Source organism: Saccopteryx leptura, chromosome 2, assembly GCF_036850995.1.
Source record: "Saccopteryx leptura isolate mSacLep1 chromosome 2, mSacLep1_pri_phased_curated, whole genome shotgun sequence".
In the NCBI taxonomy this organism is placed as follows: domain Eukaryota; kingdom Metazoa; phylum Chordata; class Mammalia; order Chiroptera; family Emballonuridae; genus Saccopteryx; species Saccopteryx leptura.
The window spans coordinates 622,324-645,985 of record NC_089504.1 but is presented as its reverse complement, the minus strand read 5'-3'; the positions used below and the strand labels follow the sequence as shown (position 1 = coordinate 645,985).

The 23,662-nt window shown below is 59.6% G+C and overlaps 1 protein-coding gene across 4 annotated transcripts in view; it reads right to left on the bottom strand.

Moving 5' to 3' along the window:
• The window catches only part of EXD3 (exonuclease 3'-5' domain containing 3), an 82,649-nt gene that overhangs the window by 42,222 nt on the left and 16,765 nt on the right, over positions 1-23,662 (bottom strand). For all 4 annotated transcript variants that reach the window (XM_066366574.1, XM_066366573.1, XM_066366575.1 and 1 more), the window contains 5 exons: positions 19,448-19,512; positions 11,052-11,225; positions 10,583-10,750; positions 6,135-6,188; positions 4,345-4,484 (listed from right to left, as the gene is read on the bottom strand). In XM_066366574.1, the coding sequence (XP_066222671.1) occupies positions 4,345-4,484; positions 6,135-6,188; positions 10,583-10,750; positions 11,052-11,225; positions 19,448-19,512 (601 nt within the window). The remainder of the gene's footprint in view (positions 1-4,344; positions 4,485-6,134; positions 6,189-10,582; positions 10,751-11,051; positions 11,226-19,447; positions 19,513-23,662) is intronic.

Here is a 23,662-nt window from a genome sequence, read left to right as displayed (position 1 = left end):
TGGGCTTTCCCGGTCAAGGCACATACAACAAGCAATCAATGAACAACAGAAGTGAACAGTAGATACTTCTTGTTCCCCCTCCCCTCCTCTTTCTTCTCTCTGTAAAATCAATACATATAAATAAAAAATAAAAAAAAAGATTTTCATTTCCAACAGTCACACACATGCACAATTTTAAAGTCAAATATTTCTCTGTCTTACAGAAAAGGCAGTGTGTCCCCACACCCCGCCCAGCAACAGCCACCTGCACGATCTCTGTGTTTCCACGGGAAACCAACACCTGCACTGTGATCTCGTGATTGTTCCCCTTGAGGTGTTCTGTGTGGGCGTCTCCCATGAAAGGCTCTCTCTCCTCCCTTGTCCTCCGCAGACAACAGACTCTCTGAGTGCTCAGAGTGGTCAGTACGTGCTGCTTGTGCATCATGACCATGCAGTCGATAGTGTCACGGCAAAGCACACTCCTCTCCGAGAAGGTGACGCCTGTCTGGTCTTGCTGCTTCCTCAGTGTCCCATCCTGGGGGAGTGAATCCACGTCCCCCCGCCCCGGTCAGCACAGGTGAACAGGCTCCCTGCTCCCCCAGCTGCAGGCCCCTGCCCGTTGTGGCTGGATGACCTCTTCTCCTTTCCGCTGTCCAGGCCGCAGATCCCAGGAGTACCCTACAATTGGGCTGTGGCGTGTTTCTGGAGACACTGTGGGTCTGAGTCTCGTTCCCTGCTTCCATTGGCTGACACTTGGGATGAGCTGAGACTGGGCTGAACCAACCCCCCAGCCCTGGCAGACCTGCTCCCAGAACCTGGTCCGGCTCCTGCTCTTTCTGAAGTTTTGAGGGATCTCGGTCACCGCGTGGGTCTCTCCGTCCACTCCCACCTGGCTCCCCTGCCCACTTTTCCTGGGAAGGGGCTGGATGAGCTGCTGGGAGATGACCTTCCTCCTTTCTTCCTGGAAGATCCTTCACTTAAAAAAAAAAATCTCGCCCTGGCCGGTTGGCTCAGTGGTAGAGCGTCGGCCTAGTGTGCAGAAGTCCTGGGTTCGATTCCCGGCCAGGGCACACAGGAGAAGCGCCCATCTGCTTCTCCACCCCTCACCCCCCTTCCTCTCTGTCTCTCTCTTCCCCTCTCGCAGCCGAGGCTCCATTGGAGCAAAGATGGCCCGGGCGCTGGGGATGGCTCCTCGGCCTCTGCCCCAGGCGCTGGAGTGGCTCTGGTTGCGACAGAGCGACGCCCCGGAGGGGCAGAGCATCGCCCCCTGGTGGGCAGAGCTTCACCCCTGGTGGGCGTGCCAGGTGGATCCCGGTCGGGCGCATGCGGGAGTCTGACTGTCTCTCCCCGTTTCCAGCTCCAGGGGAAAAAAAAAAAAAATCTCTATTTTTTCTCACCTTTTCTCTCTGATTTTGCTTCTCTTTATTTGTTCTGAACTAGTTTTTGGAAAATACCTTCAAATTTACCTCCCAAGCATTTTCCTGAGCTTCGTACTCGTCACCGCCTGGCCTGCGTGTGTGCAGGCTCCCGCGTGGACTTCAGACACAGGGCTCTCTGAAGACTCAGCTCCAGCGTCTGTTGTCCGCAGGGCTCCCAGCTCCAGGGAGGCCCAGGTCCCGCCCTGGCTGTGCTTTTCTGCCCAGGAGGCTTTTTTTTTTTTTTTTTTTTAATTCAGTGAGAGGAGGGGAGGCAGAGAGACAGACTCCCACATGCACCCCAACTGGGATCCACCCGGCAAGCCCACTAGGGGGTGATGCTCTGCCCATCTGGGGCTGTTGCTTTGTTGCTCAGCAACCAAGCTCTTCTTAGCCCTGAGGCAGAGGTCATGGAGCCATCCTCAGCACCCGGGGCCAACTCACTCCAATCAAGCCATGACTACAGGAGGGGAGAAGAGAGAAAGAGAGAGAGAGAGAAGGGGGAAGGGTGCAGAAGCAGACGGGTGCTTCTCCTGTGTGCCCTGGCCAGGAATCAAATCTGGGATGTGGCGCTCTACCACTGAGCTAACCAACCAAGGCTCAGGAGGCTTTTTAGGGGTAGAAATTCAGAAACTGGTTCTCGAATTCACACAGAAATGCAATGGGTCTAGAACAGTGAAAACAACTTTGAAACAGGTCAGTGGAGGTCTAACACCGCCGGCCTCGAGACCTAGTCTAAGGCCCCGCAGTCAGAGTGCTACAGCCTTGACTGGCGGTGGACGAAGGACGGGACAGGATGGAGACATGCACACGGACAACTGACAGAGGACCAGGGACTCAGTGGGAAGGATGGTCTTACCAGACAATTGTTGCCAGACAATTGTTGAGTTTTAAGAGAACTTTATTTTGAATAATGGCCTTTATTAGCTTTATCTTACAAATTTTTTCTTCCACTCTGAGCTTTTCTTTTCACTTCCTTAACTCTAGGATATGTCAGCTGATTTGATTTCTAATATTTTTGTTTAGTATTTTTTTTTCAGAGAGAGAGAGGGATAGACAGGGACAGACAGACAGGAACGGAGAGAGATGAGAAGCATCAATCATGAGTTTTTCATTGCGTGTTGCAACACCTTAGTTGTTCATTGATTGCTTTCTCATATGTGCCTTGACCGTGGGCCTTCAGCAGACCGAGTAACCCCTTGCTGGAGCCAGCAACCTTGGGTTCAAGCTGGTGGGCTTTTTGCTCAAACCAGATGAGCCCGCACTCAAGCTAGCAACCTCGGGGTCTCGAACCTGGGTCCTCTGCATCCCAGGCCAACGCTCTATCCACTGCGCCACCACCTGGTCAGGCTTTGTTTAGCATTTTTGTATCTATGTTGATGAGACAGAACATGAGATAATGTGTCATGAGATAAAGATACTGGGCTTTCATTTTCCTTCCTCTTAATGTTCTTTTTAAAGGGTTGGTACCAAGGTCCACACTGGCTAAGTAAACAAGTGTGGACATGTTCCTTTTCACGTTCTCTGGAAACTCCTGTGTAAGCTTGCGACAGTCTCTTCCCTAAACGTGTGAGAGAATTCGCTCGCAAAGCCATCTGGGTCTAAAATTTTCTTTGCGGTAAAATTGCAAAGTACATATTCGATTTATTTAATAGGCATAGGACTATTTAAATTTTCTATTTCTTCCAGTATCAGCTTTGGTAAATTCTGTTTTTCCAGAACTTGGTCTCTTTCCTCTAAGTTGTCAATATGTGTGTGTCAGGTTGTAAACGGCACCTCTCACTACCATCCAGTGATGGTAGTGTCTGCAGACGCAGGCTCTGTCACGATGTCTCTTTTCTCTCCTGGAGTCAGCCCTGTTTTCTGCTTCCAGCACCTCCTTGAGCCTGCACCGGCATCCACTGGTTCCAGGACCCCATGGGGCGACGGTCACCTGCAGCTGCACAGAGCGTCCCTCCTGCTGCCACCCCCTCACTCTGAAGGTCTGAGCAGTTGTGTCTGTGACAGGACTGCTTTTACTCTCAGTCTGTTCCCCGAGGGACCCTAGCTCCCTTCAGTGGAGAATGGTCCCTAGAGACCGAGATCTGGGTCTGGGGATGCACATCACTGTGGGATATCACTGCCTCGGGCCCTTTCAGAGCCCAGAATTGAGAAATGATACAGTGATTCATTTAAACTGACATCCACATTCAAATCTAGCTTCTCATCCGCCTCTGCCCTTCGCAGCAAGAACCTGGCCCATCGTCTTTTGTTCTGTCTGTGCCCCTCTCTCTCTCTTCTCCATCAGTGAGACTGACGGCAACACTACCTGTGCCTCGCCTGCTGCCAGGTGTGCTCTGCTGGCTCCGCAGTGGGTGCCTCACGTCTGCCCTCGGGGACGGGCAGAATGAGCCCCGTGTTGGGAAAACAAACCCAGAAAGTGAAGGTGACCATCACTCCAGGGGATGGTGGGTCCAGGGCTCCTGCTGCCTGAGCCCAGGGCCTGCTTCTCAAGTGGAACACCCAGGGCTACACGGAGAGGTGGCCCAGGAGCCTCCCCAGACCTGTGTGCCACTTCCCCCTCGGCCATCCCGACTCGTGGCAAGAAGCGCCCTTCTCCTCCCAGACACACCCCTGCGCCCACCCTCTGGACACCCTTGTGTGTCACACACACGCGCACACACACACACACACACACAGCCCCTGTTGGTGTGTCCCCTTCCTTCTGTGAATGCTGAGACGGGTACACATGGCAGGTGTTCCACAAAGATTAGAGAAAAGGAGGGACAGGGACGAGTGGATGGACAAGCAGCCGGCTTTGAGGGCTGCATCATCTAAAGGCAGTGTACTCTCTCACCAAGTGCCTCTCGGCTCCGGACACAGGCCCCTTGGTGACCCGGGTGAGAGCATGTGTGTGTCTTTCCCGTGTGCCTGCTGCCCATGTCCCCACCCTGGGCACCTGGGGGCTCACCTGGCAACGGCTCCGATGTCAAAGCCAGGCTGGCACCAGGAGTCCAGGAGGACCAGCAGCCTCCTCTGGAGGCCGGGGAAGCCGTCCACGTAGCGCTCCACGAGGTTCACCTTGTCCTGGAGGAGCAGGGGGGTGCTCATCTGCAGGGGAGCGTGCTCTCAGGCTGCAGCCCACAGGCCTGGAACCTCCACATGGCAGGCCAAGACCCAGCTCCACTCGTGCCGGCGGTGGCCAGAGTGGCAGAACCCGGGGCCGATCCATGTAACCCTAACCCTAACCCTAACCCCTAAGCCTAACCCTTAACCCATAACCCTAACCCTAACCCTAACCCTAACCCTAACCCTAACCCTAACCCTAACTCTAACCCTAACCCTAACCCTAACCCTAACCCTACCCATAACCCTAACCCTAACCCTAACCCTAACCCTAACCCTAACCCTAACCCTAACCCTAACCCATAACCCTAACCCTAACCCTAACCCTAACCCTAACCCTAACCCTAACCCTAACCCCTAACCCTACCCTAACCCTACCCTAACCCTAACCCTAACCCTAACCCTACCCTAACCCTAACCCTAACCCTAACCCTAACCCTAACCCTAACCCTAACCCTAACCTCTAACCCTAACCCCTAACCCTACCCTAACCCTAACCGCTAACCCTACCCCTAACCCTAACCCTAACCCTAACCCTAACCCTACCCCTACCCCTAACTCTAACCCTAACCCTAACCCTAACCCTACCCCTAACCCTAACCCTAACCCTAACCCTAACCCTAACCCCTAACCCAACCCTAACCCTAACCCTAACCCTAACCCTAACCCCTAACCCCTAACCCTAACCCTAACCCTAACCCTAACCCTAACCCTAACCCCTAACCCTAACCCTAACCCTAACCCTAACCCTCCCCCAGGGAGCACGGGGCCCCAGCACGTCTGAGCCCCTCTCTGCAACCTGCACACCCCAGTTCCCATAGTGTGGTACACTCACCCCAGCCTGCCTCAGTGCCTGAGCCCCTGCACACACAACTCTCACATGTGAACACGCCTGTGTGCATGCACACACACACACATGTACATATACACATACAGGCCCCACTGCTCCCTGTGGCCCTCCCATCTCCGTGATGAAGGACTGGGAGCTCCAAGGGGCCTGGGGTCTTGGAAGCTCAGCTGTTTCCTGTCTTCGCTGAGCCGTAGACCAGCGTGGAGACCAACTACCAGCAGAGGCCCTGGTGGCCCAGAGATGTCTCATCGTGGGCAAGAGAGAGTCCCAGCGCCTGGGCCTGGAGCATGCCCATACAACCCCCAAGCTGCCCAGGCCCTCCAGGAGGTATTGGGCCTGGGCAAGGCCAGTCACTACCCTGCAAGAACCAGGCCTTGATGAAGCCCCCTCATTCCCTTCCCTCCCCCCACGCAGCCTCACAGGTCAAACTGTCTAAAGCCCAGTCTGGACGGGGGCTCCTCCACCAGGGCGGCCCTCACGGGGAGCCCCTTCCCTGGGAGCCCCTCTGGCCAGGGCAGGACAGAGAAAGGCTGGCTGGGTGGACTTCTGGGGACTGGCCACTCCCTGGCATGCTGTACCAAAGCCCACTGACCGCTCAGAGGCCCCTCCCTGCACCTCCTCTCAGTCCCCCTCCCAGGGTCAGGGGGTCACATGTGACCCCTGCCCTCAAGCACCCCAGCTCACCCTGTGAGGAGCAAAGCCCAGCCGTGACGGGAGCTGTCCGCCTGGCAGACCTGGGCCTTGTCCAAATGGGAACCTAACATTTACATGAGAAAGACACTCACCTCTTCAACGTCAAGTTCTGGCTGCAGCCGCAACTTCGTGCCCAGCATGACAGCCTGGCAAACACAAAGGAGCGGTTACACTGGGCCTGGGGGACAGGCAGCCATGGGGGGGCTGCCACCCCTCTGCACAGACGCCTGGCCACCGCCCAGCGGGCACAGCAGCAGGACCCATTCCAGTCCAGCTGCGTGGCCCGGGCCAAGGGGCCTGGGACCCAGAAGCATCCTGACAGACAGGCCCCTTATATTGAGCCTGATTCCACCGCAGGGGGGGGTAGGCAGGAATGACCCCCACAACCTCCCAGGCTGGGGTGTGGCCTGCTGGGGTCTTGAGGTGGGTGCTGGACCTAGGTGGCCCCAACCGGGGCTTGTTGATGGGCGGGAAGAGGACGGGAGTGTGGGAGGGGACAGCACTTAAGGGGCGGACGCCCACATCACACACCCGTGGAGCCCAGAGCTGTCTCAGGACCTGCAGAGAGAGACTCTGAACCCAACGGCTTCCGCGGGGGCAGCCGTCCCTCGGCTGGGGGCACTGGGCGCAGCTGGACCCGGATCCTGACCCCAGGCCACTGAGCAGAGAAGGCGCGGGGCCCTGAGCGCCTGCACGCAGCGCAGCCGAGCTATTAATACTTTCCATACATCGTGCTCCATTCTGAGCAAAAATAGCCGCAGGTCAGTCGCCGCCCGCACGGCTCACAGAAAGGACCAAAATAGCGGCCTGGGAACGGCTGGCCCGGCCTCCAGCCCGGATCGCAGGGGGCGGGGGGCGGGGTGCAGGGCCAGGGGCCCTTCCCCGTGCAGCACTGACCGGCGCCTCCACAGCCTGGCCAGGGTCCAGGAGCTGGGCCTCCACTAGCCCCCGTGGGGCCCAGGGCTGGGGAAGGGGGCTCAGGCCAAAGGGAGGGGCCCAGGGCTGGGGAAGGGGGCACAATGCCGGGACTTGAGGAGAAGGGGCTGGGAAGGGATGCCCCCCCCCCAGACCATCAGCCTTCCCGTCAGGTGGGCCCAGCACCTTTGAGGACAGGACTTCACCATCCTTCAGGCCCCAGCCCTCTGACATCCCCACCCGTCCAAGAATCCCTCCGAATCCTCAGGCCTGGTAGGGTGGGGCCACGCACAGGCCTGGCACGGCCCCGCCCTGTTCTCCAGCCCCCCAGGGCCCCCCCACTCTGCCGGTCAGGACTCCCTCTCCCCCAGGAGCCAGCAGCACCCAGATGGCCTGCTGTGCAGACCCCAACCCACCTGCCCACACTGCCCTGCAGCCAGGGCCCTCTGAGAGTGGGCACTGGGTCCAGTGGCTGTGGAGAGGGCGGGCTAGTGTGGAGCTCACCATCACCTGTGAGGGGGGTGCACACCCTGCCTGGCCACACAGGGACAGGAGCAGAAGGGAGTTTCCTACTGCTGTCCCTGGTACCCCCTCAGAGCAGGCAGCTTTCCATCCGGCCCGGCCAGAGCTCTCCACGCACCCAGGCTGCCCTCTCCTGGCCAGCAGATGCTGCAGGGGTGTGGTCAGTGTGCCTGAGGCTAAAAGGCCAGGGACACCCCCAGGGGCAGTGTGGGAGGTGTTCTCACTGCGCACACAGCCCCAGGGGCTCTGTGGCCTGGAGGTTGGGCTGGGGGAGGGCCCAGGCTGGGGGGGGGGAGGCTGCATAGTCTCACCCAGCCACGGGAGGGCACCCTGCCTCCGTCAGGGGCGGCTGCAGTGAGCTGGGGGGACAGCTGGCAGCAGAACCACCTCCCACAGGAAGCCCCCCTGGCCTGGCCCCCATTTTGGCGCTTGGTGGGAAGGCCCATGTGATTCTGCCTGCCGGCCTGACTTAGAGCCGGTCCCTGGTCACTTCTCCGTCCAAGCTTCTGCTGAGGTGACCGTGGGCCAGGCTGTGCACTGCTGCTCCCAGGGGAGGCTCTGGCACAGGTCTGGGCAGGCACAGCAGGTGGGGAGGGCCCGGCCCGCAGAAGGAAACTGCCCGAGGCTGGGCCCACGGGCACCTTGTGGGCTCTCCTGACCTCACACGGGCACCTGAGAGGGAGGGGCCAGGCTGCCACCCAGGGCGGGGCACGGGCGGGGCTGCGGGAGCCTCTGACCAACAGGCCCCGGAGCCGCTGCTTTCGGGGAAAACAACTGAGAACAGAGGATCCCGGGTGGCAACGGTGGGAAGAGGGGCCACAAAGCCCCGGGCCGCCCGCTCCAGTGGCTTGAACCCCAGGACAGCTGGCCCCCCACCTCCATGGCTCAGCTGGGCCTGGAGCCAAGGCCCCCCCACCACCTTTTTTTTTTTTTTTTTTTTTTTTAAGCAAAGCTATCTTTTTACCTTGATAAGCTGTTTAAAAAATGTAAATAAAATAACCCAGTAGACAAAAGCGAGCATTCATGCCGCCCAGAGCCAGCCGCCGGGACATGAAACCCACGTCGCATTCAGCCGGGGTGCCCGCTGATCCGAGCGCGCAGGCCTGAATGCGGCCTGGCGGCGCGGGCACTGGAGCATACACCGCCCGCCGGGCGGCCCGCTCGGGACAATGGCTCTTCTGCGCAGAAGGGCCTGTGCGGGACAAGAGCCCCCTTTGTGCTGGGATCCCTGCCTCGGAGGGAGCGTGAGGGAGGCGCAGTCAGCGGCCCAGACGCTCTTTGAAAGGCTCGAGTGTCACAGAAGACGGCGAGACAGCAGCCTGCCTTCTGCGTCCGGCATTCTTCGCCAGCGCAGCCACCACCCAGCCCCCGGAGAATGGCCTCGCGCCCCCGTGAGCAGGAGCCCGGCCCCACATTGTCCCCGCGTGGCCATCTTGGTGTCTCGGAGCCATTCGCCAGCCGCCAGCCAAGAGAACCCAGGCCGGCCGGGGGTGACAGGCGACAATGCCGGCCGTGGAGCCCGCTGCTGACCACACATGGCACACGCCTCCGAGGGATGGTGACAGCAGCCCCCCACACCGGGGCAGGCCCTCCTGGGGAGGAAGGGCCATGCAGGGGCCAGGGGCCCTGCCTCGCTGCCCGCTCTGCCCCAAGCCACTGTGGCTGTGGGGTCAGTGCTCCTGAGCAGCTAGCTCTGTGGCTGCTCAGGCTCATCTCTGGGCCCAAGGAGGCCCAGGAGGCCGTGGATGTGGTAAGCGGGACTGAGCCTCTGACACCCAGACGCTGGGCTCCCCTCTCTGTGAGAGCTCCCCCACCCCAGCCTGCACCTGGGGTCCACTGCTGGTGCCCCACACTGCGACCATCACGTGTCATCGCACGGAGAAGCCTCGGGGCCCCCCTGCGCCTGCGGCCACAGCTCAAAGCCACCACACAGGTGCCACCTCCTGCTCACCCACTTGCCCTAGTGCCTCCCACAGACCAATGTCACTCCTGGTGCTCCTGGCCGGGCCAGGGTCTCCCGAGCTCTGACTCAGAGCTGCATCTTCCTCTCAGAATCACCAGGGCTTACATGAGAGCAGCCTTGCTCACAAGGGGGACTCAGCAATCCCGCCACCCACCCCGAGAGTGGGGAGCCCCAGTTCTTTCCCAGAGACCCACAGCTGTTCAGCCCCCAGCTCCCCTGCTGCCCTGGGGCTCGTGTTCCCATGGAAAGGGGGCAAAATGACTTCTCTCTTGGGCACCCAAATGCACAGCTCCCACTGGGCACTCTGCACTGACATGACCGGTAGGTAGTCATGTCCAGAAAGGGGCCTGTGCACCCAGCTGCCAGCACTGTGCCCTCCACTGAACTTCGTGAAAATGAGAGTCATGCTGACGGGCCGGCCCAGGGCCCAGAGCATGGGATGCGGGTCCTGCCCGAGCAGGGTGACAGCTGGCAGCCCCCAGGACCCTCGAGGAGTCAATCCCTCAGAGTCACCACTGCTGGCCTGACCCGGTCCCAGTGACCCAGCAAACACAGGAGGGGACGCCACTGAGAGCATAGCCCCCTCGCTCCAGGTAGTGGGGTTGCCAACACAGAGGCCCAGTGACCTCGATGGGGGCCTGGGCAGGAGTGGGAGAGTGACGTGGGCCTAATGGGCGGCGTGTGTGGGCACAGGGACCATCACTAGCTTCTCCCACAGCCCCGCTCCTCTGTTTCCAGAACTTGACACAGGCCGGCTGCAGCATCCCAGATCAGTGGCTTTGGCACATGGCTCTCGGGCCAGGGCTGGGGTGCCTCGTGCTGTTGATAAGAACGCAAGGGCCCCGTGGCTCCTCGGGAGGAAGGGTCACGGGTGCCACAAGGTAGACCCAGGCACAGCACGGGGCTCCCAGGGTCCCGACACCAGGCATGGCCCTGAGCTCGGTCCCAGGCGTCTGGTCCCTCAAGTCCCCAGCACCCCAACAGTGGAGGGGTGATGAGGACACCTCTGGGAGCCAGCCCACTCTCGCTCGCCCCACGGACTCCACAAGCAGACCGGAACCACAGCCCGAAGGCTGGAAGGGGTGCCCCTGAGCCCATACCTCCCCAGGGGGCCCCAGACCCTGTGAAGGTCACACTCACTTCCTTAAACTTGCCCTCCCGGTGGAGCTGGTGGACGTAGGCCAGCAGGGGGCTCCGGTCTGTGTCCTGCAGCTGGAAAACGCTGACCAGAGGCTTTGTGAGACTGGGGGGGCTCTCAGCCAGGACCCTGACCGCACGGACCTGCAGCTGCTTCAGCCCCAGGCTGCCCTGGAAGTCCCAAGACCCGGCCTCAGTTGTGGTGGCATCCTGTGACCAGGGACTTGATGCTGGGCAGCTGAGGCCTGGAGGGGAGGGGACACCCGTGAGGGAGACACATGGCCGTCAGGAGGCTGAGGTGCGATGGCCAGTCCTAAGGCCACGTGCCCGGCCCCCATCACGGTGGGTAATCCCAGTGGCCTGCAGAGGCCCTGTCATCTGGGCAGGGAGGCCACACTGTTGAGAGAGGGATGGACCAGGCGGGAGGGACGCATCTTTGGAACATGGCCAGCGGGGCCAGGGTGGGGCTCACCTGGGGGGCCCCTGGGGGGGGCTGTGTCTGCAGCCAACGCTCCAGCTCACAGGTGACCCAGGCCTCCAGGGAGGGGCCCTTGCACCGCCAGCCCCTGCTGCCCTCCAGCAGGTCCAGCAGTCCAGCACGCGGATTGTCCAGGGCAGCGAAACCCTGCCAGGCTTCCTCCTTGAGCTGCAGAGACACAAGCCCTCACTGCCACGCACACCCTCCTGCCAGCCCGGCCTCCACGCAGCAACGCCAACGTGAGTCTGTTGGGGCCCCGGGGGGCAGCACCGGGCCTCTGCCACGTCTCCTGACCAAGGTTCTGCTCCATTCCCGCACCCAAGGCCGGGCGGTGGCCACTGTCCACACTGACGGTCCCACAGAGACTGAGGGCTTGCTCCCCAGGCTGGACAGAGGGCAGCACTCCATCTGAGAGGCTCAAGTCACCTGTCTGTGCCCTGACTGCCTCATGGAATGCACCCGGCTGGCACTTCGAACACAGGGACAGTGGGCGTGGCCCAGGAAGCACCCGGAAACAAGAAAAAGGAAGAAAAACCCAAAATGAAAAACGCCTTTTGTTTAACTTCTCTGCCTCCCACACTGCAGAGAAAAAAGCCCGGAACACCTGCGGTCTCCCCCTCCATCCTCAGGGGCACAGTGGTGTGTGTCACGACAGACTGTCAAGCAAGCTGTGTCCTCCACATGACCACACGGCCACAGCAGGGCCCTGACTCCGCTCTGCCTGAGTCCGTTGTCCAAGTCAAGGAAACACCCTGCAACCAAGTGCCCGCTCAGCCACGGACTCCCTGGGTCCCCCACGTGGGGCTGCAGGGTGTGAGGCTGTGAGGTCAAGGGCCAGCAGCCACGTCACCTTGTCACCCCAACACCTGAGCCTGTCCGTGAGGAGCAAGGAGGTGAGGCCCCAGCGGCCCTTGCTGTGGCCATCAGGACTTGCTGGACAGACCTGAGGACAGCTTCAAATGCTGTGACACTGTCGCCCACCAGGAGCACGGTGCAGAGGTCACATGCACATCTCCGGGGCCCAGGAGCACGGTGCAGAGGTCACATGCACATCTCCGGGGCCCAGGAGCACGGTGCAGAGGCCACATGCACATCTCCGGGGCCCGGGAGCACGGTGCAGAGGTCACATGCACATCTCCGGGGCCCAGGAGCACGGTGCAGAGGTCACATGCACATCTCCGGGGCCCGGGAGCACGGGCAGAGGTCACATGCACATCTCCGGGGCCCGGGAGCACGGTGCAGAGGTCACATGCACATCTCCGGGGCCCAGGAGCACGGTGCAGAGGTCACATGCACATCTCCGGGGCCCGGGAGCACGGGCAGAGGTCACATGCACATCTCCGGGGCCCGGGAGCACGGGCAGAGGTCACATGCACATCTCCGGGGCCCGGGAGCACGGTGCAGAGGTCACATGCACATCTCCGGGGCCCAGGAGCACGGTGCAGAGGTCACATGCACATCTCCGGGGCCCAGGAGCACAGTGCAGAGGCCACATGCACATCTCCGGGGCCCAGGAGCACGGTGCAGAGGCCACATGCACATCTCCGGGGCCCGGGAGCACGGGCAGAGGTCACATGCACATCTCCGGGGCCCAGGAGCATGGTGCAGAGGTCACATGCACATCTCCGGGGCCCGGGAGCACGGGCAGAGGTCACATGCACATCTCCGGGGCCCAGGAGCATGGTGCAGAGGCCCTGTGTTGAGGAGAGGGGACAGCGTCTCCACCAGCCCCTCCCCAGGAAGGTGTGAAGAAGCAGTCGCGTCTGAGCAGCCACCACCGTCCTGCTCCTGGGCAGCCAGATGGAGAAGACACCACTTTGGTCGTTGGTCCTACTGTGCACCTACAGGTCTACCCCAGCCCCCAGCACAGCAGCTCTGAGAGGCTAGAGAGCAAGGCTGGAGAGGCTGACCAGCGGGCGTGGCCCCCCGTCCCCGACAAGCTGGCTCTTCTATTGGGAAAGGGACCCCGGGCAAACCCACGTTCCTGTTACCAGACGCAGCCCAGGGGAGACACCCCAGCTCCGGGCCCTGTGGCCACCAGAAAGCAGGTCTTTCTCCAGGAGCTGCTGCCCTGCCTGTGACCAGGGTGAGGGACAGCTAGCAGGAGGGGCTCCCGAGACCACCTGCTCTGCGTGGAGGTGGGCTGGCGACAGGGCTTGGGAGCACAGGGTGGGAACACGGACCGTGGCCCCGGTGTCCAGGGTTAGACCAGGGGTCCCCAAACTACGGCCCACGGGCCGCATGCGGCCCCCTGAGGCCATTTATCTGGCCCCCGCCGCACTTCCAGAAGGGGCACCTCTTTCATTGGTGGTCAGTGAGAGGAGCACATTGACCATCTCATTAGCCAAAAGCAGGCCCATAGTTCCCAATGAAATACTGGTCAGTTTGTTGATTTAAATTTACTTGTTCTTTATTTTAAATATTGTATTTGTTCCCATTTTGTTTTTTTACTTTAGGATAAGATATGTACAGTGTGCATAGGGATTTGTTCATAGTTTTTTTTATAGTCTGGCCCTCCAACGGTCTGAGGGACAGTGAACTGGCCCCCTGTGTAAAAAGTTTGGGGACCCCTGGGTTAGACAGTGCCTCCCAGGGCGCTCTCAGATCAAACACCCACGTGGCTGCAACGTGGTTTTTTTGTTTGTTTGTTTTTTGTATTTTTCTGAAGCTGGAAACGGGGAGAGACAGTCAGACAGACTCCCGCATGCGCCCGACCAGGATTCACCTGGCACGCCCACCAGGGGCGATGCTCTGCCCACCAGGGGGCGATGCTCTGCCGCGACCAGAGCCACTCTAGCGCCTGGGGCAGAGGCCAAGGAGCCATCCCCAGCGCCCGGACCATCTTTGCTCCAATGGAGCCTTGGCTGCGGGAGGGGAAGAGAGAGACAGAGAGGAAGGGGGGGGGTGGAGAAGCAAATGGGCGCTTCTTCTGTGTGCCCTGGCTGGGAATCGAACCCAGGTCCCCCGCACGCCAGGCCGACACTCTACCGCTGAGCCAACCGGCCAGGGCCTGCAACGTGGTTTTAAAAGCACCGTGCTTTGCCATTTTGGCATGATGACCAAAAATGAAGTCAGTCTTCCCCTTCGAGCATTAGGGGAACTTCAGGGACCCGGTGCCTCTCCTGCTACAAGCACCCGGGAAAGGAAACGGGGTGTGCAAGAAGTGAGGAGCAACGAGTGGACAGGGGAGCTGGGGCTGCCTCGGGAGCAGTGGGCTGGCTGAATGGTGGGCCCCCTCCCGGGGTGGCCCTGGGGGTGGAGGCCGCTCGCTGTGGGCGGCTGGGCAGCCTGTCTGTCTGCCTGGACCCTGGGAACAAAAGGAAGGCCGTGTGGGCAACACAGCGCAGGGGTCTGAGTTTCTTCGCGCGTGTGCAAGCCAGGACGTCCGTCCCAGTCACACCCCGGGGCCTGGCCACCGGAGGGACAGGGTGTTGCTAAGTACGCTCACAGTGGGAAGCCACAGACACCCAGAGTGTTGGGCAAACTGTAGTTCTAGGAACAGGGGTGACAGGACATCAATCTGGGGAAGGAAATAGGAAACATGTCTAAGATTGTGAGAGAAAGAAAAGAATAATTGAAACGAGGGTGAAAACTTGATACAGGTGGCCCGGAGGCGTGGGCCCAGGGTAGACTTCACAGCCTGGAGTCCAGTCCCCGCTGGTCACTCGCCACCCCCTTGTCCTGGAAGATGAAAGGCCTCTGTCCCCCTCTCCTCCTCTGTTCCTGTCCTCAGCCTGGTGACCTCAATGTCCATGTCCATCATCCTTTGGATGTCTGGCTCTGAGACCCAGGTTGATGTCCTCTCTTCCTCCCTCCTGCCTTCTGACCATGGCCCCCTCTCCCGTGGCCCACCTGCAGGGCCCTGTGCAAGGTCACCCTCACTGTCTTCAGTCCCCTCTCCCTGGCGCCCACCCTGTCCCGACTCCAGTGGGTCCGGTGCTACCACTCTTACCGCACATGCTTCTGGGGCCCAAGTGGTACTCGGGCCTCGAGGGCCTGAAAACCCGTCAGGGCTGGCTGCACCCCCAAACCGGTATTTCTAACAAGCTCCTAGTGGACACGCCGTTGCCCAGAGCCCCGCTTGCCACCCGCCCCCCGTCCACCTCCTCTGCCCACTTCTCCCACTGTCCCCACCCAGGGGCTCCGAATGCCTGACCCCGCCGCCAAACTTCCACCACAACCGATTTCCTGCCGTCAGCACCCGAACCCGGGGCCTGCGCTCTGTCAGAGGAGCGGCCGTGGCCCCTGGCACCCCGCCTCTCTCCTCCTTTCGCCGGAAACCGCAGAGCTGTCCAGGCTCGGCCTCCAGCTTCCGTCCTGTCCTGCTGGGGTCCCCGCAGCCTTGGGCACCGCACTCTGTCTGCTCGCGGTTCTCGCTCAGCCGGCCCCCGTCGGCCCCCAGGACATCCTGGACCATCTGCACCGTTATCCTCAGGGCCATAGCCACGCCCCTCAACGTCCCACGCCACGCGGGCCACGCCCTTGACGTCCCACTCCGCACGGGCCACGCCCCTCGACGTCCCACGCAGCGTGGGCCACGCCCCTCGACAGCCCACGCCACACGGGCCACGCCCCTCGACGTCCCAGCCGCAAGGGCCACACCCCTCGACATCCCACGCCGCGTGGGCCACGCCTGCCTGCACACCGAGCCTGCCTTGCACGCTGTCCCTCTGTCCTCGCTCTGCTCCTAGGCCCTGGGGTATCGCGAATGCCTGAGCTTACACAGTGGGCAGCATGGCACTGGCCACTGGCCTGAGCCCTGGGACCAGCTCTGGAGAGTGAACCGTGAGTGGAGGTGACACTTGTCCCCACCAGGCAGCAGCTTCGAGTGCCAACCGCCAAGTAAGGGCACCCGGAACACTCACACAAACTGACAGAGAACTAGCCTCTTGTCCACCAAAAAATAAAGGCTCATAGTGAAGTGTAGACGAGAAAGACTCTTAACATGGATAATTTTTGGCAAAACTTACTTTTCTGTAAAACAGAGACTTTTAGCAGAACATACTTTGTCTGAAAAGACTCCCTATTCCTGGCCTGGAGGCTGGTTTCCCAGACTGTGGCCTTAGGCTAGCTTTGCGAAGTTGCAGGTTCTCAGAATGTTTCTCCCTGAATTAACTCAATAAACACTGTAAGAAAGCTTGTTTCACTGCTTTGTTTTACTGCTATGCTGTCTCCCCTCCCCATTCCTCAATCAGTATGTAATTAATTCTCCCTTCAAAAGCCAGCCCCAAACTGTGTTCCCAGCCGCATTGATTTGAACGACTTAGGTCTCCATGTGGCCAGTGCAGCGGGTTAATTAAAAGACTCCTTAATTACTTAATTTGTCTAATTGATTGATTGTGTGGCAAGACATCTTGTCTCGCTGTTCCGGTACAACAATGGGTGTGTGCCTTCACGGCCAGAGACAGTGAGGACGCTGTGTTGTGTGGAAATAAGACACGTGTCGGTCAAAGGAGACCGTAGTGAAAGAGAAAAGACAGAGGACAGTGGAAGCCCACATCAAGGCTGGAGACACAGGCCCATAAGTGACAATTAGAAAAGAATTAGTGACCAGAGCACCGAGAAGCAGGGGGCTGGTCAGCACAAGCCCGGAGCAGCCAGAGGGGCCGTGGGCACGGGGCAGACACTGAGAGAACAGACACTCGCCACAGCCAGGGCTGGAGCCTCCTGGTCCCGCATCAGACCTTTCCAGAACCACAAAGAACCAATAAACGACACTTCCCAGAGAAATGAAGCTGGAGGTGGCTCTGAATGGGCCACAGCCACTAGGACCATGGGCCCTTAGGCATGTCCCGCCCACCAGGCGGGGCCCTAAGCACCTCCAGGCAGAGCCCGAATCCTTGCTGCCAGCAGCTGCTCTGGAGAACAGGACAGAGGACACTCCCTCCCCGAGGCCGGTCACCTCTGCACAGGACAGACAGGGGACACAAAGGCTCACAAAAGCCACAGGCACCCGGGGACCAGGCGCGGTGCGTCGCGGACACTGGGAACCTGTTCATACCTCTCACCACAACAACATGGTCGTGTGCCTTCAGTCTTCACATCAACGCTCTGAGATAAAACTTTTAAAAGTAAAGTTTTCAGCTTTTGCAAAAACTTCAGGGTTCTCCTGTTGGAGATTTGCAAGCTGACAGGGTTCTTGCGGTTTAGATTTTTGGGAGACCGCGGTATGGGGGGACTGGCAGTAAGCTGACAGTCTGCCCAACCCCCACCTCCTTGCTTGGTTAAGTTGCTAAAGCAGGGAGGGGTCCCCAAACTTTTTACACAGGGGGCCAGTTCACTGTCCCTCAGACTGTTGGAGGGCCAGACTATAAAAAAAAACTATGAACAAATCCCTTTGCACACTGCACATATCTTATTTTAAAGTAAAAAAAAAAACAAAAACGGGAACAAATACAATATTTAAAATAAAGAACAAGTAAATTTAAATCAACAAACTGGCCAGTATTTCAATGGGAACTATGGGCCTGCTTTTGGCTAATGAGCTGGTCAATGTCCGGTTCCGTATTTGTCACTGCTAGCCGTAACAAGTGATATGACGCGCTTCCAGAGCCGTGAGGCGTGCGTCCCGCGTCACCAGAAGTAGTACTGTATGTGAGCGACGCCGCGCTTTGCGGTGGTCTCACTGACCACCAATGAAAGAGGTGCCCCTTCTGGAATGCAGCGGGGGCCGGATAAATGGCCTCAGGGGGCCGCATGTGGCCCGTGGGCCGTAGTTTGGGGACCCCTGTGCTAAAGGCTAAGGCTTTCCCCACACCTCCACCTGAGCCCTGATGGAGTGTTTCTACTGCCCATCCCCACGTGTTCCATTAAGTTGCTAGAGGCAACTTACAGCCCTTCCTCTCACCTTGTGTTTGTTCTGACCTTAAGCATTGTGGGTGGATTCCTGTTTACACCTTAAATCAGGGGTAGTCAACCTTTTTTATACCTACTGCCCACTTTTGTATCTCTGTTAGTAGTAACATTTTCTAACCGCCCACCGGTTCCACAGTCATGGTGATTTATAAAGTAGGGAAGTAACTTTACTTTATAAAATTGATAAAGCAGAGTTACAGCAAGTTAAAGCATATAATAATAATTACTTACCAGGTACTTTATGTCGGATTTTTGCTAAGTTTGGCAGAATAAATCTTTATAAAACAACTGACTATAGTTAAATCTATCTTTTTATTTATACTTTGGTTGCTCCGCTACCGCCCACCATGAAAGCTGGAATGCCCACTAGTGGGCGGAAGGGACCAGGTTGACCACCACTGCCTTAAATGGGTTCCTATTTCTGCCTCAGAAGTGTGACTTTGTATCGAGACTTCCTTATTTGCATATGGCTATGTAATAATGCAGAACAGGGGCTTTGCTTGTCCTCTAGCTTGCCATCAGCTGGCAGAGGCCTCCCGATCCCATCCTTTCTTCTCTCTGAGTTTATGTCTTCATTCCGCACGGTTCTCACTCAGGACCCGGACGGTTACTAGCCACGCTGGTCCATGGCCTTCCCCAGCAGACGGCTAGTGGGCTGCTCCGAGGTCTCATGGCAGGCAGCTGAGAGGCACTAAGTGACCGGCCAGGCAGCTCAGACATTCAGGCAGCCTAGGCTGTCCCTCAGGGTGGACAGGAGTGACGGCGCAGGAGGCTGCTGACCTGCACCAGGAAGCCGGCAGCCGGCAGCCGGAGAGCAAGCCGGCAGAGACCTGGGCGGGGGTGACCCTCAGCCTCCCCGCCCTTCCTGAGGCTCACCCGCACTGACGCTGCCCCGCCCTCCGCAGGCCTCTTTCCAGCACTCAGAGCCTGTGGCCGGGGAGGCACCGATGTGCATCCTCCCCGGAGCCAGGGCCCCCTGTGCACCTGCTGCCTCGAGGAGCAGAGGGAAGGGCAGGGGCGCCTTGGCCACCTCACCCTGGGGCCCGCAAGGCAATGCCGCCCTGCTGGCCCCGGTCACAAGGCGACGTGGCCTGGGGTGCAGCTGCTGCAGGACCCTGACAGGGCTGTCTCCTCCTGGGCCCACACCTTCCCCAGTGGCCGGACGGGCTGTCTCCTCCTGGGGCCCACACCTTCCCCAGTGGCCGGATGGGCTGTCTCCTCCTGGGCCCACACCTTCCCCAGTGGCCGGATGGGCTGTCTCCTCCTGGGCCCACACCTTCCCCAGTGGCCGGATGGGCTGCCCAGCCACCCTCTTTGGGGGAGGCTGCTGTGGACAAGGCCCTTGGTGGGCCAGTGGGAGCTCTGGCCCCACAGCACACATATGGCTACAGCCACCAGGTCTGCTGCTGTGTGCAGAAGCTGGGGGGTGGTCCTTCCCTCCTGCCCTAGGCCTCAGGGGCCTGTGTCCAGCAGAACACGGAGACCGGATGGTCCACTGAGGCCGGCAGCCAGACCCCCGGAGCCCATGTGCTCACCTGCTGCAGCTCCTGCGTGGACCACAGCATCTGCAAGGTCTGTAGGAACGGACGCATGTCCTGGCCTGGGGAGAGAAGACAGGCGTGGAGGGGCTGTGTGGTGGGCGGGCGCCACTGCACAGCCCAGTGACCACCCCTGGTCTAATGCCGGCGGCTCAGCCCTGCCCAATGCACACGGCCTCCGGAGCCCTCACTGCCCCCTCTCTGGGTGCGTGCTGTAGCTTCCACCCACAGCCCCGGGAGCCCAGGCTCACATTGCAGCCTCGTGGGCTGCGGGTCTCAGGAGAGCAGTTGCCCCCTCTCTGGGTGCGTGCTGTAGCTTCCACCCACAGCCCCGGGAGCCCAGGCTCACATTGCAGCCTCGTGGGCTGCGGGTCTCAGGAGAGCCACACTGTGTGAGCAGGGAGGGAGTCAGACTGCAGGGTCCAAGCTCGCAGTACTGACCAGACCCTGCATGGGCCAGCTGAGCTCGCAGGGCACGTCCGGGGGGCCCGGCACCCACTCCGCCCCGCGTCATGTCACAGCTCACCCTCTCCCTCTGCCCAGCACCGCTGGCCACCAGCCCCTCCCGAGGCCCCAGCGTGGTCTGGCGGTGGTCTCCCCTTCCTCTGCCCTGTCTCCCACTGTAACCCAGGCAGGCTGGCGCTCCCCGAAGATTCCCCCCCTTACAGCCAAGTGCTCCTGGGGTCCCCACCCACAGTCCTGTTGCTTGTCCAAGCCCTGGCCCCTGCAGAATGGCCTGGAGCCCACAGAGTGGGCACTCACTCAGCCCCATGCTGGCTGCGGAGGGACTTGTCATAACATCAGGCCCAGGGGAGGGGAGGTCACAGTTGCCGTCACAGTGGAGAAGGGTGGTGCGCTCAGACCAGGGCCGAGGTCAACACCCAGGCAGGGTCAGTTGGTCTGGAACCCTTGCTGCGGCCTGTGAGGCCAAGGGCCCAGGCACCCAGCTCTGAGTCGCCCACAGCCACCAGCGCCCCCGGCCGCCTCGGAGGGCCTCCCCCCACCCCAACCCCAGCACAACCAGCAGCCTCATCACCCCCCGTCGTACCACAGCCCGGCCACACACACCCTGCCCGCCCCAGCCGACAGGTCTCCAGGCCCTCGGTCCAGCCGCGGAACAAGTTCTGCTGAAATGCCCAGTTACTGTTCCACCACCAGCCTCCCCGAGGACGTGCTGAGGGGTTACAGAACGCGAGAACCACAGGACACATGTTCAGAAAAAGAAACCTTGTTCTTTGTCCAGAACCACTGGGGCCACTGGGCTCAGAGCAGGGAGACAGGAGGGGGCTGGCAGCTGAGGGGGGGCTCCTGGCCTGTGCTGCCCCAGGGAGGTGGAGAAGCCCCTGGCCCTCTCCCGGGCCCATCCGGCCCCCAAACAGTGGGATCAGGGGTCAGAGTCGGGACCTGAACGTGACCCCAATGCAGGGGAGAAGGGAGGTCACTAAGACTTTCCAGCTCAAATCTGGGGGCCAGGAACCCTGTGGCTTCACCAGCAAATCTCCCCAAGAACCGAGGGGACAAGGACAACCTGCCAGGCTCCTGCAGCAGACGGGACCCAGAGGAGAGGCCCACAGGTAGGGGACAGTCCTGCCAGCCCTGCAGTGCGGCCACCTGAGGACACGGACTCAGGGACGGGGACAAGACGCCAGCGGTGAGACTGCTGACCTCCAATCCGCAGCGCGGGGGAAGGAGGGGCCGCCAGGGCGTTCCGGCTGCTCAGTGACCAGCCAGACGTCTGTCACTGCGACTCACTCGGGTCAGGGGACCAGGCTGCCCTCCCAGTGGAGGGAGGACACTCAGCTCACAGGTGAGCTTCAGCCACCAGCTGTTAAGAAACAGCTCAGTCCTGAGCCCGGACTGGGTGGCTCAGTGGATAAAGTGTCGAGCTGCTGTGCCAGAGGTGACAGGTTCCATCTTGGGTCAGAGCACGTACAAGAAGCGATCAGTGGTGCACAACTAAGTGGAACGAGTTGATGCCTCTCTCTCTCTCTCTCTCTCTCTCTCTCTCTCTCTCCCTTTCTCTCTCTCAAATCAATGGGGGGAATAAGTTAAATAAACGGGAATTGGACATACTGCTACTCTGATAACAAACTGTGGTCCCTCTGGACAGGGAATACCATTCAGGTAACGAGACGTGAGCCATGAAGAGACAGACCTGGAGGGACTTCACGTGCTTCTGACTGAGGGGCCAACCTGAGAAGGACGCACACACTGTGACTCCAGCTCTGTGGGTTCCGGAAAAGGGAAACCACGGGGACAGTGAAATGACCAGGGGCCAGGGGGTGGGGTAGGGGAGGGCAGGGGGGCACAGGGGACGTTAGCAGTGAAACGTCCCTGCATGATGTTGTCAGAGCAGACACGTCGTTACACCTTTGTCCAAGCCCACAGAACGCACCACACCATGAGTGACTAACGTCAGCTGTGGACTCTGAGTGATGGTGACATGCCAACAGGGAAAAAGACCAACTAGGACTCCAAACAAACACAACCTGACCTGTGGTGGCACAGTGTCAACCTGGAAATGCTGAGGTCGCCGGTTCAAAGCCCTGGGCTTGCTGGTCAAAGCACATATGGGAGTTGATGCTTCCTGCTCCTCCCCCCCCTTTCTCTCTCTCTCTCTTTCTCTCTCTCTGTCTCTCTTCTCTAAAATGAATAAATAAATAAATAAAAATAATTTTAAAATATATTAAAGAAAACAACACAGCCTGCCAGAGAGCGTGCGGGAGGAGCACGGGGGTCCCACAGGGAGACTGTTGTGATGCAGCTCGGGGCTCTAACTCCCCTTCCCCTTCCTCCTGTCGACATCCTTCTGTCCTGGCTGCCATGTCTTCTCACCGCAGCCCGCAACCCTTCCTTTTTCCTGAATAAATAGACCCCTCTTGGGGAGGAAACACCAAGTCGATGCTGTATGCCAGTCGACAGCAGGTTCCTGGACTGTAACAGACGGACCACCTTGGAGGGCAGTTGACAGTGGAGGAGGCTGTCCCGGGTAGGGAGAAGGGGGTCTGTGGGAAACCTCTGCACTTTCTTGATTTTGCTGTGAATCTAAAATGGTTCCCCCCAAATGCCTTTAAAAATAAAAACAAGGCCCCTGCCAGTTGGCTCAGTGGTAGAGCATTGGCCCAGCATGCAGATGTCCTGGGTTCGATCCCTGGTCAGGAGATTGAATCCCTCCTGGGGGCACACCAATCCCTCCTGGTCAGGGCACACAGGAGAAGCACCCATCTGCTTCTCTCCCCCTCCCCCTCCCCTTCCTCTCTTTTCTCCTCCCACAGCCAGTGGCTTGAGTGGTTCGAGTGTCAGCACCAGATGGGGTTGCCGGGAGGATCCCAGTCAGGGCGCATGCAAGAGTCTGCCTCACTATCTCCCCTCCTCTCACCTAAAAAAAAACAAAACAAATAAAAAACCTAATTAAGGAAGGATTATGTCATACAATCAATGGTATAAAGTGTAGTTATCCCAAAATTAACCAGTAGATGCCACACTATTCCAATATAAACAGCAGCATGCGTGTGTGTGTGTGTGTGTGAGAGAGAGTGTGTGTGTGTGTGTGTGTGTGTGTGTGAGAGAGAGAGAGAGAGTGTGTGTGGGTGGGCGTGGTAGGTAGACCTGTAAGTGCTGTTTTTTTAAACAACTGACCCCACAGAGACAGGAATGCCTGGTGACAATGATTAAGGCTCAGGGGGCCTAAGAAGGAACTGGTGTAGATGCAGGACAGACCCCGAGCAGGAGTGAGGAGTGGGCACACCCGGGACCCGGAGTCCAGGAGACAGTGTATCCCTATTGAAAATGATGACATGCGACCCCACTGGGGCAGCAGTTCTGACACGCCGACTGGAGCTGGAGGGGGCCTGGGCAGGTGTGGATGGGCGTGAGCAGAAAAGGACACGGCCAGGCATGGTGTGGGCATGGCGTGGGCATGGTGTGGGCAGGCGTGGGCATGGCGTGGGCAGGTGTGGGCATGGCGTGGGCATGGTGTGGGCATAGTGTGGGCATAGTGTGGGCAGGGGTGGGCATGGCGTGGGCAGGTGTGGGCATGGCGTGGGCATGCGTGGGCATGGTGTGGGCAGGTGTGGGCATGGTGTGGGCATGGAGTGGGCATGGCGTGGCAGGTGTGGGCATGGCATGGGCATGGCGTGGGCATGGTGTGGGCATGGAGTGGGCATGGCGTGGCAGGTGTGGGCATGGTGTGGGCATGGCGTGGGGGTGGGG